Here is a 17,151-nt window from a genome sequence, read left to right as displayed (position 1 = left end):
CGTTCAAATGTCTACGTAAAACTAAATGTTTTGCATAACATCATGGTGGTAAAGTGATAACACTTAGGCCCAATCCCAATTCTACCCCTTAGCCCTTCCCCTTCCCCTCCGTTTCGCGCGTTCATGTGAAGGGGTAGGGGTGTCTCAATTCTCTTTTGGTTGGAGGGGTAGGGGTAAGGGGAAGGGCCAGATAGCCCTTCAAACGAAGATTTTTCGGCACCACACTTCAAACGAAGGGGTATGAATTATCTCGGCAACATGGCTGCTACAACGAACAAAAAGACACATAAATGTAAGCTTTGTTGGCATAAATAAAGATTATAACGAAAAGTAATCATTTGTTTTATGTTACATTCAATTGTGAGTTCATATTAATGGTCATGTTACTCAAAGAATGTTTGCAAAAAATCTCTAATATTTGCTAACTTCACATCATTACAGACTGCATGATAGTGCCACAGCATCTGATCAGGGCGAGAACTGCCGTAGACTAATCCCCCAATAACTAGAAATCGCTAAACAATTTTATCAAATATTGCCTAATCGAGAGAGAGAGAGAGAGAGAGAGTGAAACGGAAGTTGCGTTTATTCGCTTCTGTGTGTTATATCTTTTTAGAGTGAGTTTACTTAAAAACAGATTGTATCCTCTATTCGCTGGAAAATATAATGTAGCGATTCATTATTTAAACTGTATTTAATAAAAATCGTGGTGCAGCGCTGACAAGTTTATTTCCTCCTGGATGTGTGAGCTGCACGATTTCCGATATGTGTGTGTGTGTGTGTGTGTGTCAGTAAGCAGCACATTAAGAGAGGACGATAATTAAAGGCTCTGATGACCACCAGTATATGTGTGTATTGTAAGAGCTAGACGACAAATGATGGAGTGTGACGTCATGGTGGTGGTGTCCCAATCCTTAGGGGAATATTTTCTCCCCTACCGCTTGACACTCTGTTTCAAGGGACAAGGGGTAGGCGGAGGGGTATAAAATAGAATTGGGAATGGGCCTTCATGGAACAGATTAGATTTTCTTTTCAGATTTGTGTGTTTCTGTTTGTCTGACTGTATTTTATCATGATAATTTACCGGCTGCATTGTCAAAGTAACCATGTGTGTGTTCTGTGCCAGCAATAACTTCAGTTAACTCCAGTCAAACTGTGGAAGCAACTTCTCCTTTTAGTCATAGAGATAATCAGAATTGTAAACGGTTTGCCTTTATTTGTGTACATTCACAATAAAGACTAACCCTAAAGAAAAATCGAGTGCTGCTTTCTGCTGTCTGGTTTCCTTTTGTGCAGCACAAAAACAAACCAAGACTCTGCGTACTAGGCTTTTTGTTCATTTTCTTTATTTATTAAGTAAAGATATTTTTTCTTGTATAGGCCTGTTCATTTGTAAGTTAGTTGACCGCTGCTAATGCTGAATGTCTTGTGAATGTCTGGTGAACAACTGCTGTTTCTCTATTTTGTATTTTAAATACGTAATGCTGTTACATGTATTTCGATACTGCCCAGCCCTGCATGTACCCATAGACAAATAAAGGCCTTTAGATGAGCAAGTAGCTTGAGTTCCTCCACACCAGCTGACGTAGTCTGTGGTGATCCAGCCCATGTGTTACAGGGCTCCTAACAGCTTAGGTCCACTGGGGACCAGGCCTATATATTTATATCTTATCACTTCAAATCTGCATGCATGCGATCCCATGTTTGAAACACAGCTCAGATGAGCAGCGAGAGAGAGAGAGAGAGAGAATGATGGAGATACAGCCTTTGTTTCGTGCACAACCTGAACAAACTACAGGTAAAGCTGTCAGCTGTGGGGATATTGAAAATACTGTTAACAATTCTCGTTTATAGTCATTAATGATACGGCTTCTTCTGAACAAGATCTAGGTCTATGCTGTGTTCTGTTAATGTGTGAACTTACTTGAAGTGCACTTGTCATCCAGTAATCACAAAAAGCTTTGTTACTTTATAACTAACAAAGTACAGCTTTAAGATGATTTCCAATCCATAATGAAATTCAAACAGTAAATAGTTCTGGCGCTCTTTAATTCATCAGGCGTACTTTCTCTTTACTACTAGAGAACATAATGTACATAAATTAACATCAAAAGGAAAATATTTTATAAAAGAGCCTACAGTAAAACAGTTTCAAACTGCAGAAAACATGTAAAGCTTGTAAACATTGCAATGTAATATACATTTACCTCAGAGTCACCCTTCGGTGTCCATAAGCTCATCAGTCAGCTAGAAAAATAACCATAAAGAGGAGCATGTTACTATAATTATACATTATTGCATTTAAATATTTTTACTAAACATGTTGTCTACATGCTTCAACTCCTCCTGTAAAATTGCATTTTTACGAATTAAGAATAACAGGCTGAAAGTGTGAAAGTCATACACTCTTAAAAATAAACTAATAAAATAAATAAAACATATTTACTCTGTGGCATGTGAAAAATCATTTGGCATTAAGTTATTTTCTTCCAGGAGCCAGTGGCCCTTGCTGTATTTCTGTGTTATCTCCAGGCCACAGCGCCCTCTAGCGGCTCGTAGAGCTACTACATGACCCAACACATCACACTGTGAGATCAGGAAGAATAGAGGAGAAATACAATAATAACACCAACAAAATACAAAATACACACTGATTAAACATGCTTTAAAGACATTGAATGAACTGCTGGCCATCTCTGCTGGGAAATGAGACGAGAGCGAGTCAAGAGTGCAGGTCTGAGGAGAACGCTCCAGTGTCATCAGAGTCCAGCTTCTCTCTCAGTGTGTCAGAGCGCAGGAACACACAGATGACCAACCGTGATCAGTCCTCTAACTGATGTGCTCTGTGTTTCTGATCAGGGTCGACATGTTAAAACCGGACAGCTGGCAGCCATCAAAGTCATGGACGTGACTGAAGTAAGTGCACACAGCTCACAGAGCCACGCTTGACACATCACTGCTGAGCAAATGAAGAGTGTATCAATGTATATGAACACCAGGAGGCGCTCTGAGCTCATATACTGCACATCTGTCCTCCTGCTGTGTGTGTGTGTGCGTGTGTGTGTGTGTGTGTGTGTGTGTGTGTGTGTGTGTGTGTGCGTGCTCAGGATGAAGAGGAGGAGATTAAGCTGGAGATTAACATGCTGAAGAAATACTCTCATCACAGGAACATCGCCACGTATTACGGCGCGTTCATCAAGAAGAGTCCTCCAGGACACGACGACCAGCTGTGGGTCAGTCTCACACACACACACACACACACACACACGCTTCACCTGCCACCCTGTGCTCAGAAACAGCAGTGTTCAGATAGAGAGTCTGCTGCTGTCACATCTACATCTGATTCCACACACAGCAGACGTTAGGATGTGACAGAGAGCAGCTAGACGAAACTGTGTGTGTGTGTGTGTGTGTGTGTGTGTGTGTGTGTGTGAGGATCTGCGTGCGAACATGCAGCCCATCTACCTCACTTAATGATTTGATTTGATTTATTTATAACTGGAATTTCAGTGTTTTCTAATATATAGTCATTAACAGCCAACAAAAGCGGCTGATTTTAGTCATGTTAAAAAGAAACACATGCTTCCCGCCTGCTACAGGAAGTGGTTTTGGTCTATATAGCTAATTTAGTCTTTCATGACAACTGTAAGGACGGTAAAATTTTTAGAATTCACCCATTTCAATTATATTATGTCTTATAATCCTAAGTATGATTATGCATAATTAAGGGCGTGGCCATTTGAGTGACAGGTGGATTTGTGCTAACGTCACCACGGTCGAGCTAGGTTCTGTTCTAAAATACTTATTTAATATTATAAACAGTCATTGTTATGATTACATTGGTTAGGCATAATGTGCATGTCCCCACAGTTTTTATAAAATTTTTATTGTGAGGTGAAATAATGAAATGACTTCATAGCATTAAATCAGGGTTAGAACTGCAGAATACACACACACAGACAAATATCTGCCTCGATCTTGAAGCTCATTTGTTCTGGATGTGATGTGAGTACTGAGTGATAGGACATGTTTACTGCCTCATGATGAGCTGTGCTTGTGCGAAACAGCAGATCAAACCAAAATACATGCTTCACGCTAACTAGGCTACGATAACTTCTGATGCGGAAGCAACATTTTCACACAGAAGTGACTCCAGAAACCTCAAGTAGCATATTTATAAGTATATTTGAATCAGAATCATTATTTTTTTGCATAATTTTTCTATATATTGACTTTAACCTGCAGTAAGCATTTTAAAGGGACACTAAGTAGGAATTACTCCCATCTAGTGGTGAAATTGTATTTTGCATTCAAACTAATTTTGCTCTCCAGCGCCTCGCTTTTTCAAATGCGCGTTGCATCTACGGTAGGCGATATGTACCAAAAAGCTTTGACAGGATGTATTCTAATAGCACTTCGTCGAGTTTTCCTTCAGGTGAACAGGTGTGTTATTTCAAACAAACTGCAACATGACAACTAACAAACGAATGTTACAGTATGAATTACTGACTGTGGAAAACATGAAATATTGTAATTAGTAGTTATGTCTAATTTATTCGTTATATTTTCTGAATAATGTGCATTGTTAGATATAAAAAAAATATTGTAATATAGACTGTAACACTGACTTACCTGTGGAGAAGAAAACTGGCCACTTCAGCGTCTCTTTTGAAATCTTTATCCAGCATTAGCTCTTTCCACCTAGAAAAAGCTTCCCCGACATTAACTCTTGTTTTCTGTAATCTACGGTCACGTTTCCTTTTACGTTCTATTTTTGACTGTTTTGGTGACGATGTTTTCTTCTCCTGTGGCGCGGCATATGTATGGTCCATAATAAGAATGCAATCCAGACTTTTAAACTTGCCGGTGCAGTTTCAAGCGCCTCTCACTGCTCTGCACCTGCGTTTCTGGCTCTGACCGAAAACGCGCTGTGGAAACGCGTTGGCTTAGTACTTTTTGTCCCTCTCTGCTATTATAGTTTTGCAAGATGTCGGAACTACATGGAAGCCTCCGTCGACCTACCCGTCCCATGTATATAAAGATAATAAATTCTTCATTTACGAGGATTAGTTTAAACATTGGCATAGGTATTTGTACACCATTGAGGGCATATTTATGAATAAAAATATTGATTTTAGATAATAAAATACCTAAAAAGTTACTTATTGTCCCTTTAAATAGACGTTAGTATGCAGTATCTTTAGTCATATAACAACAAACTGTGGCCAGTGAAAATACTGAGTGTCTAGAAATGATAGAAAACCACTCTCCACAGTGACTGCTGAGGAAAAGAGTGAAAGTCCAGCCCTGTACGCACTGAATATGTGTGTTAGTTTATTGCAGCTGTCAAACACTAGATAGGGTGCTCACTATAGTGCATAGGTGGAGGTCTTCATTAAGCAGTCGTCTCCTGCAGCTGGTGATGGAGTTCTGTGGAGCCGGATCAATCACAGACCTGGTGAAGAACACTAAAGGAAACACCCTGAAAGAAGACTGGATCGCCTACATCTCCAGAGAAATCCTCAGGGTATGAGACGCTCTCACACACACACACACACACACACACACACACACACACACACACCACAAACACACACCCACACACAACACATCACACACACACACACACTCACACACACACACACACTGATACTCTCTCTCGCTCGCTCTCTCTCTCTCTCTCTCTCTCTCTCTCTCTCACACACACACACAGTATTGTTTTTGTGTAAAGTGTGTTCATCCCATAGGTGTAATGGTTTTTATTCTGTAGAAACTGTATATTCTATCTCCCTTCACCAACCCTACACCTAACCCTAACCCTCACAGGAAACTTTGTGCATTTTTACTTTCTCAAAAAAACTCATTCTGTATGATTTATAAGTGTTTTGAAAAATGGGGACATGGGTTATGTGCTCATAAGTCACCCTCTCCTTGTAATACCTGTGTCATACCCATGTCATTATACACACACACACACACACACACACACACACACACACACACACACACACACTCTCTCTCTCTCTCTCTCTCTCTCTCACACACACACACACACACACACACACACTCTCTCTCTCACTCTCTCTCTCTCACACACACACACACACACACACACACACACACACACACACACACACACACACACACACTCTCTCTCTCTCTCTCTCTCTCTCTCACACACACACACACACACACACACACACACACTCTCTCTCTCACTCTCTCTCTCTCACACACACACACACACACACACACACTCTCTCTCTCTCTCTCTCTCTCTCTCTCTCTCTCTCACACACACACACACACACACACACACACACACACTCTCTCTCTCTCTCTCTCTCTCTCTCTCTCTCTCTCTCACACACACACACACACACACACACACACACACTCTCTCTCTCTCTCTCTCTCTCACACACACACACACTGATACTCTCTCTCACACACACACACACACACACACACACACCTGTGTTCTCTCCCTGCAGGGTCTGGCTCACCTGCACGCTCATCACGTCATACACAGAGACATCAAGGGTCAGAACGTGCTTCTGACGGAGAACGCCGAGGTCAAGTTAGGTGAGACGTCCATCTAACTCACACTGATCCTAGAAGTCTTCCTTTTGTTCATGTTTCAGTTCATGGTTTGGCACACAGTCAAACCATAGCGCCACCTAGCGTCCATCCAGCGCTAATACTCAAAATCATGACGTCAGTCTCTAAAGCCGCGTTTCCACCGAAATTACCCGGAACATTTGTACCAGGAACCTTTTTCCCCCCAGACCTGTTGCTTTCTGTGTTTCCACCACAGTGTAAAGTACCGGGAAGATTAGGCAAATAGACTGGTGACGTAGGTTTGTGCGCGTTTCTCAATGCAAAGTACCGCTGATTAAAAAAAAATATATATATATATTAATAATAATAATTACGCTGATTTTGGACGTGCCTCCTCCGGTAGTTAGTTCAGACTTTGTGCATTCGACTGGGGAGTGTGATGTCCGCGACGACGTGAATCCTGCATATTTCCTCTCTGTATATTTTACAATAAAATGAAATAGGATAACAAATACCACTGCCTTCTTTGGTTTTCATTTAAGCATAATAACAGCTGCAGAAATGTACTTAGTTCAGGGATATGTGTATATGCAGCCATTACAATGAAATGAAATATTATATATACTTGCCTTTTTTATTTTCATTTTAACATATAGATAAATTGAATACAGACCAGAGAAAACCTGTTAGATTTACCCCGCAGCTGAATTATATTTTATGTTTAACCACTAAAGACACATCAGAGCCAGCGGCACATATCAGAAGGTCTATCCAAGGAGAGGCTGCTCTCTGTGGATACATGAGGACTGAGCTCCCGCTGATCGAGTGGAGCTCACCGTCTAGGAGATCGGCGAAACACATTTTTAAATAGGCGCTGTCTTTATAAATAAACAAAAGATTTGAGTTTTAAACAACTACATTCTTGCTTGAAATACTTTTACAATTACATTTCATGACACAATAACAGTAATATTTTGAAAATGTTGATCCGAATAAATGGTGGTTGAACTCAACCAATGCTGTGTGAACTCAACCAATCAGCATGTTTAGCGCCAAAGTCCCGCCCCCGAAAGTTCCAGAGCTTTGAAAAAGTACCACCTCGCCAGCAGGGACTTTCTGAGGGGCATTTTTTTACCCGGAACTTTATTTAGTTCCTGGTTCCTGCGGTGGAAACACACCGAGTACCAGGCCAAAGTCTCTAGTTCCTGGGTAAAGTTCCTGCGGTGGAAACGCGGCATAATATTCAGAATTCACTGCCGCTGGATCTGACCATCTGTGTTTTTGGAGGACAGCAGCACACACTGAGCTGAAGCCGTGTCATCTTCTCTATCAGTCTCTAATGCTGATCATCGCTGAAGAGCTCACTTACAGTGAAATAAGACGATTAAAATTCTTTAAAAATGTCTAAAATCAATGTAATTCAAATTCTGTTAACTATAAATGTTTAGTAAAACCAATGAAGAGCAGCGTTCAGCCTGAAGTCACCATGAAATATCAGACATACAGCAGCAGTTTTCCACTGTTTGACTGTCGGGCTCGCGTCTCATGCATCAAACACTTTCTTAAAACACGGCACTCAGGATAAAAGAAGTTCAACCCCCATCTTCCTGCATCTTTCCTCTTCCTCTGCCGCACTGCATCTTTGTCAACACTGAAGCAGATTCTGTGTGAACGGCAGCTAGAGATGAGAGTGCAGTGTGTGAGGATCTCTCTCGTTCCTCTGCAGTGGACTTCGGTGTGAGCGCTCAGCTGGATCGAACCGTGGGCCGCAGGAACACCTTCATCGGGACGCCGTACTGGATGGCTCCGGAGGTGATCGCCTGCGACGAGAACCCAGACGCCACGTACGACTACAGGGTAAGAGCAGCCTGGGAGCTCAGGTCCAGCGCAGTGTGTGAGTGTGAGTGTGTGTGACGCTGACCACGCTCCGTCTGTGTTTCAGAGCGATCTCTGGTCCTGTGGGATCACAGCTATAGAGATGGCCGAGGGCGCTCCTCGTGAGTACTGCTCTTCACACACCTGCTTCTCATCTCTTTGACTGCTTTTCTCTCTATTTCTTCCACGTTTTGTCTCCTGACATCCAAAATATAAAGATGCAATCCTGCACACTATCAATTCTTGCTAAATATTGAAGTTTATTAAAAGCAACGTTTCAGACCAGTGACCTTCATCAGACATATTTATACAATTAAAGTAAAAAAATGAACACTAAACCAGTGAGTGTTATCAACATTACATGTGGACCAGACACCTCATACATCATAAATAACAAGGGCTTGAATACCCAATAAAGAACTCAGTTATAAACAGAAGATATTAGGAAGGTTAATGGTGTTTGTAAAGTCACAGTGTCAGACAGTTCAGGTCTTGACCCGTCGTGATCAGACAGACACTCTAAGATAAGAACACTTTTCCCTACACACCGCTGGTTTTCCATCTGAGCCGAGTCTGTGTTGATTGAGTATTGGTCTCCTGACATCCAAAAGCTACTATTCCAGAAAACTTGTCCTTCCTTTGAAGAAGAGCAGTCAAACCACAGTAGAAGTATTGTATCGTATCTCTCGTGTTGAATCTTGCATATATTATCTATAATCGGCTTCGTGTTCATTCAGATATGCAGTCGGTCCTCACACGTGAACATCACCTGTAATGTTCTTGTGTTTGATAGAGTGTGTGTTGGTGTTTTGCAGCGTTGTGTGATATGCATCCCATGCGAGCGCTCTTTCTCATACCCAGAAATCCTCCGCCCAGACTGAAGTCCAAGAAATGGTCAGTAGCTTCATCTGGTCCAGTGTAGTTACAGTCGAGGGTGAAAGGTCGTGTTGAGGACTCGCTCTGCTGTGCTTCACAGGTCTAAGAAGTTCTTCAGCTTCATCGAGGGCTGTCTGGTGAAGAACTACACGCAGCGTCCGCCCACCGACCAGCTGCTGAAGCACCCCTTCATCAGAGACCAGCCCAACGAGAGACAGGTGCGCATCCAGCTGAAGGACCACCTGGACCGCTGCCGCAAGAAACGAGGAGAGAAAGGTACGGCGCTCCGCTCACACCCATCATGCTTGTGTGCTGATGAGTCAATGACGTGCTTGTGCCCTGACCGCAGACGAGACCGAGTACGAGTACAGCGGCAGTGAGGAAGAGGAGGAGGAGGCTCAGGAGCAGGAGGGAGAGCCCAGGTAATGTGCATGGCCATTATTATACTCCATATACTGTATATCACCGTTTGATCGAGTGAGCCTTTGGCATGTTTCTCCGGTCAACAGTATGCAGTTAGAGGTCAGGTCCGGTCATGTTTATTTGGTGCTTCATACATGAGAGCCATAGAGAGGCTTCAGAGAGTTCATTAACATCAACATAAAGCCCCTGAAATGGGGAATAAACAGGTAGCCAACAGTGTCCAGATAAACATCACACCTGTGCCGCAGGCCTCATTAGCATGCTAGGCCACTTCTCCCCACATATACTCCATCACGGGTCAGGAGGAGAAACCTGATGCTGAACAAGCATTTATTTGTTATTTGTACAGTTACACTGGGGAACTGGCTATTGAAATGCTCATAACGAGGCTCAGACTTACAGTAATAAATAAAAGGGCTGTAAACAAAGGTAGTATGTATGGTCAAAATGATGTGCTATTTCGTACTGTAGGCAGGACAAACAAATACAATAAAGACAAATAAGGGGCAGTAAACAAATAAATGAGAGTCCAGAGTAAGAGGATAATAAATACAGAAAGTAAAAAGAGAATTGAAAGTAGTGTGTAGACCTGAGTGTGAATAGTCAAGTAGAAGTCGCAGAAGTCCGAAGTGGTCATTATTACATGCTGCAGAGCTAGATGGCTGTTAAGAGGAATAATGGCTTGAAGATGGAAGCTGTTCCTCAGCCTGGTTGAACATTGGTGTCTGCTGGACAGCATTGAAGCAGACAGATGGTGAGCAGTGTGTCCTGTAAGGCCAGGTGTTTATGACCAGGGATGAGCTCTGCTGTTCTCAGCACTCCCTTAAGAGCCTTGCCTTCAGAAGAAGAGCAGATGCCGTACCATTCAGTGAAGCAGCCCGTCAGAATGCTTTCTATAGTGCAGCGGTAGAAGTTTGAGGAGATGCCAAACCTCTTCAGTGTCCACAGGAAGCAGAGATGCTGACGGGCTTATCTCACTGTGATCTCTGAGTGTGGGCCTTAGGAAAAGTCCTCAGAGATGTGTACTGACTTTTACCTGTTTATAATTAATGCTGGAATTAAGTGTCTACTTAAATGTACTAAAACTGCAAATGCTGTATTCATAATGACTGTTATTGTTACCTGCGGATTAATGCTAAAGCATTGCTTGATTTAGAGGCTCCATCTGTCAGCTGTGTGCAGCTCTCCTGGACTCACTGTATTCTTAAGTTTATACACATCAAAATTATTGCTGAAATAAATTACTGAAGGAATGCCATTGTTAATTATATTCAACATCAGTATATGATAGCTTTGCTCAAAGTGTTAAATAACTACATTTACCTATATGTATTGAGTAATTACAGAAAGGGAGGGGGGGGGGTAACATGCCTGCCTCATCTCTATCAGTGAAGAGTCCTAGGATGGTTGTACCATCAGCAGATTTGAAGATAGTATTGGAGTCATGCTCAGCAGAGCAGTCACAGGTAAACTGGGAGAACAAGAGAGGGCCAAGTACAGATCCCTGTGGGGCACCAGTGTGGAGTGTGAGTGAGGAGGATGTGAATCTGCCAGTTCTGACCACCTGGAGTCTGCCGGTCAGCAGGTCCAGGACTCAGTTACTGCCAGATCACGTCAGACTAGAATGATCTAGTTCATGATGTATTTAATGTGCATCAGAGATGTGTCTCTCTTCTGTGTGTGTATTATGTGAAGAGGAACAAGTCCGGACTCATTGACCCATTGTGATACCACTATGACCTCTCTACTGTTGCGATCACCAGCCCATAGAGTCTGAAGAGACAGGGTTGCCAGACATCACGAAAAACAGCAAACTTAAATGAGTGCAAAATTAATATAAAAAGGATAAATGCTGTATTTTGGAAATAAGACCAAAATATTTTGAGCAAAAACTGCCAAGTCTAACTCTAGGTTTATCAACAATTACCCCCATCAGAAATTTTGGTTTAAACTTTGATGACCAGCTGACCTTCAAAGACCACATTGCAAAGACTTGATCGTGGAGATTTGCATTGCACAACATCAGAAAGATCAGGCCCTTTCTAACGGAGCATGCTGCACAACTTCTTGTCCAGACCCTGGCTGGACTACTGCAATGCTCTTCTGGCTGGACTTCTATCAATCACAATCAAACCTCTACAAATGACTCAGAATGTAGTGGCACGACTGGTCTTCAACGAGCCCATGTTACACCGCTCTTTATCTGCTTGCGCTGGCTGCCGCTCTCATCAAGTTGAAGTCTCTGATGCTCAGACTCCTACTTCACTCACTCGTACCAGTCTGACAAGATTACACTGCTGCTCCGCTCTCATAGAGGCTTCTGTGAAGAGATGCTGTAGCTTTGAAAAGCCTGGAGAACACTTACCTCAGAATTAAATCTTGAATTCACTTAGTGAATATGAATCGTTTTCTTGTTATTATGTTCAGCTCTAAGGTTTTTCATTCATTATAAGTTGCTTTTTGTAAGTCCCAGATACCTGGTTTCATTCTCTGGGATTTATTTGGCTGTTTGGGTGTATTTGTTTTTGTTTGTGTCTGTTGAACCGTATGTAACTGTGTGTGTGTGTGTGTGTGACAGCTCCATCGTGAACGTGCCGGGCGAGTCGACTCTGCGGCGAGACTTCATCCGTCTGCAGCAGGAGAATAAGGAGCGCTCGGAGGCTCTGAGACGCCAGCAGCTCCTCCAGGAACAGCAGCTCCGCGAGCAGGAGGAGTACAAGCGGCAGCTGCTGGCCGAGCGACAGAAGCGCATCGAGCAGCAGAAGGAGCAGAGGAGGCGTCTGGAGGAGGTCTGTAATCATTAGAGACTCGTCAGGAGTCTGCAGATGTGCTACCAGAGCTGAGATAGGGAACAACTGTGTAGACCGGGTAGACCAGGGTTCCTCAAATCTTGTTCTGGAGGTCCAATACACTGCAGAGTTTAGCTCCAACCCTGATCAAACTCCTCTACCTGTGATTTTCTAATGATCCTGAAGACATGTTTGATTAGGGTTAGAGCTAAACTCTGCAGGAGAGTGGATCTCGTGGGCCAGATTTGAGGATCCCTGGTGTTGACTGAAACGCAGTGCCAGACTTCACTGCTGATCCGTGCACGTCTCCAGTTTGTAACAGCACTGAATACGTTTGATCCTCCACCAACACATGGTGAATATGCCAGAGTCAAGGATAGGTTTGTCCAAAAATCATCTGGAAGAACACAGGTCACAGGATCATAAACTCGAAGCCACACTAAATACCTCTGCCAAATTTGAAGTTTTGAAAGCAAAATCTGTCACTTCTTGACATGTCCTTCTTTTGTTTGTTCAAAACTAGAAGAACAGTATGAAGTCTCTCAGGAACTGTATTGACACTTCTGTCTTTTACTTTAAATCTGGAAACACTGAATTAAAATGAAGGAAATTGTGCATTTGTCTTGTCGTGCAGCAACAGAGACGAGAGCGAGAGATGAGGAGGCAGCAGGAGCGAGAGCAGAGGAGGAGAGAGCAGGAGGAGAAGAGACGTCTGGAGGAGATTGAGAGGAGGCGCAAGGAGGAGGAGGAGCGCCGAAGAGCTGAGGAGAAGAGGAGGGCTGACCGCGAGCAGGTGATTGGGACGTGTCTGTCCTTCAGCAGACCAGGGGAAGTCCAGTCGAATCAGCTTTCAGTCAAAGCCTGAATAAGGCTCTGTCTTCGCTCTTAGTGTAGCTGCTAGTTTTCACATTTCCTGCCAGTTATGACTAGTGCTAATGATGCCACATTAATCAGGGAAACGCAGAACTTCAGAGCCACTGGTTTTAGCACTGTCAGTTCTGTCTGATTGCGCAGTGTGTCTATTCACACAAATCTACTCGACGTTCCTCCGGTCCATTTGGAGGGAAGCACACGGCCAGTTTTCTCCAGATGCTTCAGTTTAGACACCCTTTAGAAAAACCAGCTAGCTTGGTAGGGCTAATGTAATGCTAACTCATTCATATGTATAAACAGGGTGTACAGGTGGAAAAGTTCATGTATTTCAGTAATTCAACTCAAATTGTCAAACTCGTGTATTAAATAAATTCAGTTGTACACAGGCTGAAGTAGTTTAAGTCTTTGGTTCTTTTAATTGTGATGATTTTGGCTCACATTTAACAAAAACCCACCAATTCACTCTCAACAAATTAGAATACTTCATAAGACCAATAAAAAAGAAAAAAAAATTTTAGTGAATTTTTGGCCTTCTAGAAAGTGTGTTCATTTACTGTACATGTAGTCAATACTTGGTAGGGGCTTCTTTTGCTTTAAAGCTGCAGTAGGTAACTTTTGTAAAAAAATATGTTTTACATATTTATTAAACCTGTCATCATGTCCTGACAGTAGAATATGAGACAGATAATCTGTGCATAAATCAAGCTCCTCTGGCTCCTCCCAGTGTCCTATTGCCATTTGCAGAAACTCCATCGCTCCCGGTAAAAAATAACCAATCAGAGCTGCGGTCCGTAACTTTGTTTGTGTTCAAAATGTAGAAAAATGTATATAATAAGCGAGTACACCATGAATCCATTTTCCAAACCGTGTTTTTAGCTTGTCCTGAATCACTAGGGTGCACCTATAATAAGTGTTTATATTCGGACTATTTTAGATTGCTTCGGGGGTACCGCGGCGGAGTAACCCAGTACCTTTGTGATTCTTCATAGACATAAACAGAGAGAAGTAGTCCCGGCTACGATGTTCTTCCGCAAGACGCAAGCAGTTCTGTTTATTAACCGCTAGAGCGTCAAAAGTTCCCTACCGCAGCTTTAATTACTGCCCCAGTTCAGCGGGGCATGGAGGTGATCAGTTTGTGACACTGCTGAGGTGGTTTGGAGGCACAGGTTTATTTGACAGTGTCCTTCAGCTCATCTGCATTGTTTGGTCTCTTGTTTCATATCTTCCTCTTGACAATAGCTCATAGATTCTCTCTGGGGTTCAGGTCTGAGGAGTTTGCTGGTCAGTCAAGCACACAGGCACCATGGTCATTTAACCAACTTCTGGTGTTTTGGCAGTGTGGGCAGGTGCCAAATCCTGCTGGAAAATGAAATCAGCATCTTCAAATAGCTGATCAGTGAAGTGCTCCAAGATTTCTTGGCAAATGGGTGCAATGACTTTAAAGAACACAATGGACCAGCACCAGCAGATGACATTGCTCCCCAAATCGTCACAGACTGTGGAAACTTAACACTGGACTTCAAGCAGCTTGAGCTATGAGCTTCTCCAGCCTTCCTCCAGACTCTAGGACCTTGGTTTCCAAATGAAATACAAAACTTGCTCTCATCTGAAAAGAGGACTTAGGACCACCGGTCTGGACAACTCTCAGATCAGCAGTCTTCCCCATGATGGTGTAGCCCAGTGAACCAAACTCAGAGAACATTTGTAAGGCTCAGGAAACCTTTGCAGGTGTTTTGAGTCGATCAACTGATTGGCAAGTCACCATATTCTAATTTGTTGAGATGAATTGGTGGGTTTTTATTAAATGTGAGCCAAAATCATCACAATTAAAAGAACCAACAACTTAAACTACTTCAGTCTGTGTGCATTGAATTTATATAATATACAAGTTTCACAATTTGAGATGAATTACTGAAATAAATGAACTTTTCCACAACATTCTAATTTATTGAGATGCACCTGTACAGTGGCATGTGTGATAGATGCAAATAATAGATACTTGTGTGACACATTTACAGCTCTGATTTCCCCCACTGTCCATTAGCCTGAGCCCTGGTGTGTGTCCAGCGGTTCACCTGTGTGTGTGTGTGTGTGTGTGTGTGTGGCAGGAGTACATCCGCCGGCAGCTGGAGGAGGAGCAGAGACACCTGGAGATCCTGCAGCAGCAGCTGCTTCACGAGCAGGCCATGCTACTGGTGAGACACACACACACACACACACACACAGAGCTGCTTCATAAAGCCACCGCAAAATGACCGCTTTTAGCATCATGATATTGAATTTTATACCAGTCAGACTGTTAACCTCCATTCTTGATGCTGAGGATCCTTTCAACACTTGATAATGTAACATGATGCAGGAGAAGTGAAATATGGACGGGACGAGGCATGCGAGAAACCATCTGTTTGACAGCACAGGCTTCGCTAATGTCTGCTGGTCACTGTAGAACTAGATTAATAAATCAAATCATATTGGCTTTGAATAGTTTAAAGCAGGATTCTGCATTTGAGATGATGGATGTCATGTCATGATATCTGCAGCTGTCCACAACAACAATCAATACTGTTGAGAATACATTCAAATATTGATGAAACTCATTTAATGGCCATTTTCTAGCATTATTTAATAGAGAACTTATTATGCACTTCTATGAACATTACTGTAAAATGTAACCAATTTCCTGAACAGTAAAACAGCTTTTATTAGGGGAAGGTTTGGCCAACAATGGAAATGTGCTATTCATTTACTCTGAGACGCAGCTGACTGTTTTCTTCAGTTGAAGAGTAAGAATAGTTTTTTTAGCTGAATCATTGCTCCATTGTGATTAATTTAATAGAATATAATGCTTATCGATCATATCTGAAAGCTCTTTATTAAAATCACTGAGCAAAACTTCCTGTAGCTGCTGTGAAAACAGCTGAATTCTAATTACCAATGTGTCTCTTTGGCTTGTTTGTGCATTAATACATTCAGTGCATCACATTTGCCAAATGAACATCCCCTGGTGTCTCTCTACAGCGTAACCTTATCTGAAACCGTTTTGTTTCCAGATGTTTAAAGCTGCACCATGTAGGGTTTCTCTGCTGGAGATGAACAGATGTGAAACATGAAGCGAGTACATCATGCATCATCTTTCAGATCATGAGAGCGTGAGAGCTGTGAGGGTGTGCGAGGTGCTGATGCTGTGTGTGTGTGTGTGTGTGTGTGTGTGCAGGTGGACGACCGTCACCGGAGGAACGTGCAGGGCTCTCCTCAGGCCGCCGTCATGCAGAAGCAGCCTCCCCCCGTGCCGCCGCGCTCAGAGCCCTCCAACGGCAGCAGCAGTGTGTCCGAGCCCAGCCACCGGCCCGCCGACCCGCAGGTACCCAGCGTCACTGCAGCTGTGTGTGTGTGTGTGTGTGTGTGAGTCCTGTAGGTCCTGATGAGCTGTGACGCCTGTGTTTGGCAGGATCTGACGGCCCTCGCTAAAGAGCTGCGTGCCGTGGAGGACGTGCGGCCGCAGCACAAAGCCACGGACTACTCGTCCTCCAGCGATGACTCCGGGACCACTGATGATGAAGACGACGAGGAGGTGGATCAGGACCTGGGAGAGGAGTCGACGTCCGGCCCGGAGGACTCCCGCGGAGGGTAGGCATCGGTTCAGTGATGTGTGTCATTCTTCAGATCTAAGATTCAGAAAACTATTTACTTTGTTCTCAGTCCATATGCTTTAAGATTTTCTGTGAAACAAGAACTTTTACGAAGCTCATAGTGA

The 17,151-nt window shown here is 43.1% G+C and overlaps 1 protein-coding gene across 2 annotated transcripts in view; it reads left to right on the top strand.

Moving 5' to 3' along the window:
• The window catches only part of LOC128019384 (mitogen-activated protein kinase kinase kinase kinase 4), a 79,850-nt gene that overhangs the window by 32,523 nt on the left and 30,176 nt on the right, over positions 1–17,151 (top strand). For both annotated transcript variants that reach the window (XM_052605346.1, XM_052605347.1), the window contains exons 3-16: positions 2,860–2,916; positions 3,108–3,233; positions 5,417–5,527; positions 6,495–6,585; positions 8,288–8,418; positions 8,504–8,558; positions 9,252–9,330; positions 9,413–9,588; positions 9,662–9,734; positions 12,314–12,524; positions 13,159–13,317; positions 15,506–15,592; positions 16,612–16,758; positions 16,846–17,024. In XM_052605346.1, coding sequence (XP_052461306.1) covers positions 2,860–2,916; positions 3,108–3,233; positions 5,417–5,527; positions 6,495–6,585; positions 8,288–8,418; positions 8,504–8,558; positions 9,252–9,330; positions 9,413–9,588; positions 9,662–9,734; positions 12,314–12,524; positions 13,159–13,317; positions 15,506–15,592; positions 16,612–16,758; positions 16,846–17,024 — 1,682 coding nt within the window. The remainder of the gene's footprint in view (positions 1–2,859; positions 2,917–3,107; positions 3,234–5,416; positions 5,528–6,494; positions 6,586–8,287; positions 8,419–8,503; positions 8,559–9,251; positions 9,331–9,412; positions 9,589–9,661; positions 9,735–12,313; positions 12,525–13,158; positions 13,318–15,505; positions 15,593–16,611; positions 16,759–16,845; positions 17,025–17,151) is intronic.

This window comes from Carassius gibelio, chromosome A9 (assembly GCF_023724105.1).
Source record: "Carassius gibelio isolate Cgi1373 ecotype wild population from Czech Republic chromosome A9, carGib1.2-hapl.c, whole genome shotgun sequence".
Lineage (NCBI taxonomy): Eukaryota > Metazoa > Chordata > Actinopteri > Cypriniformes > Cyprinidae > Carassius > Carassius gibelio.
This window is presented reverse-complemented; position numbering and strand designations above follow the sequence as displayed.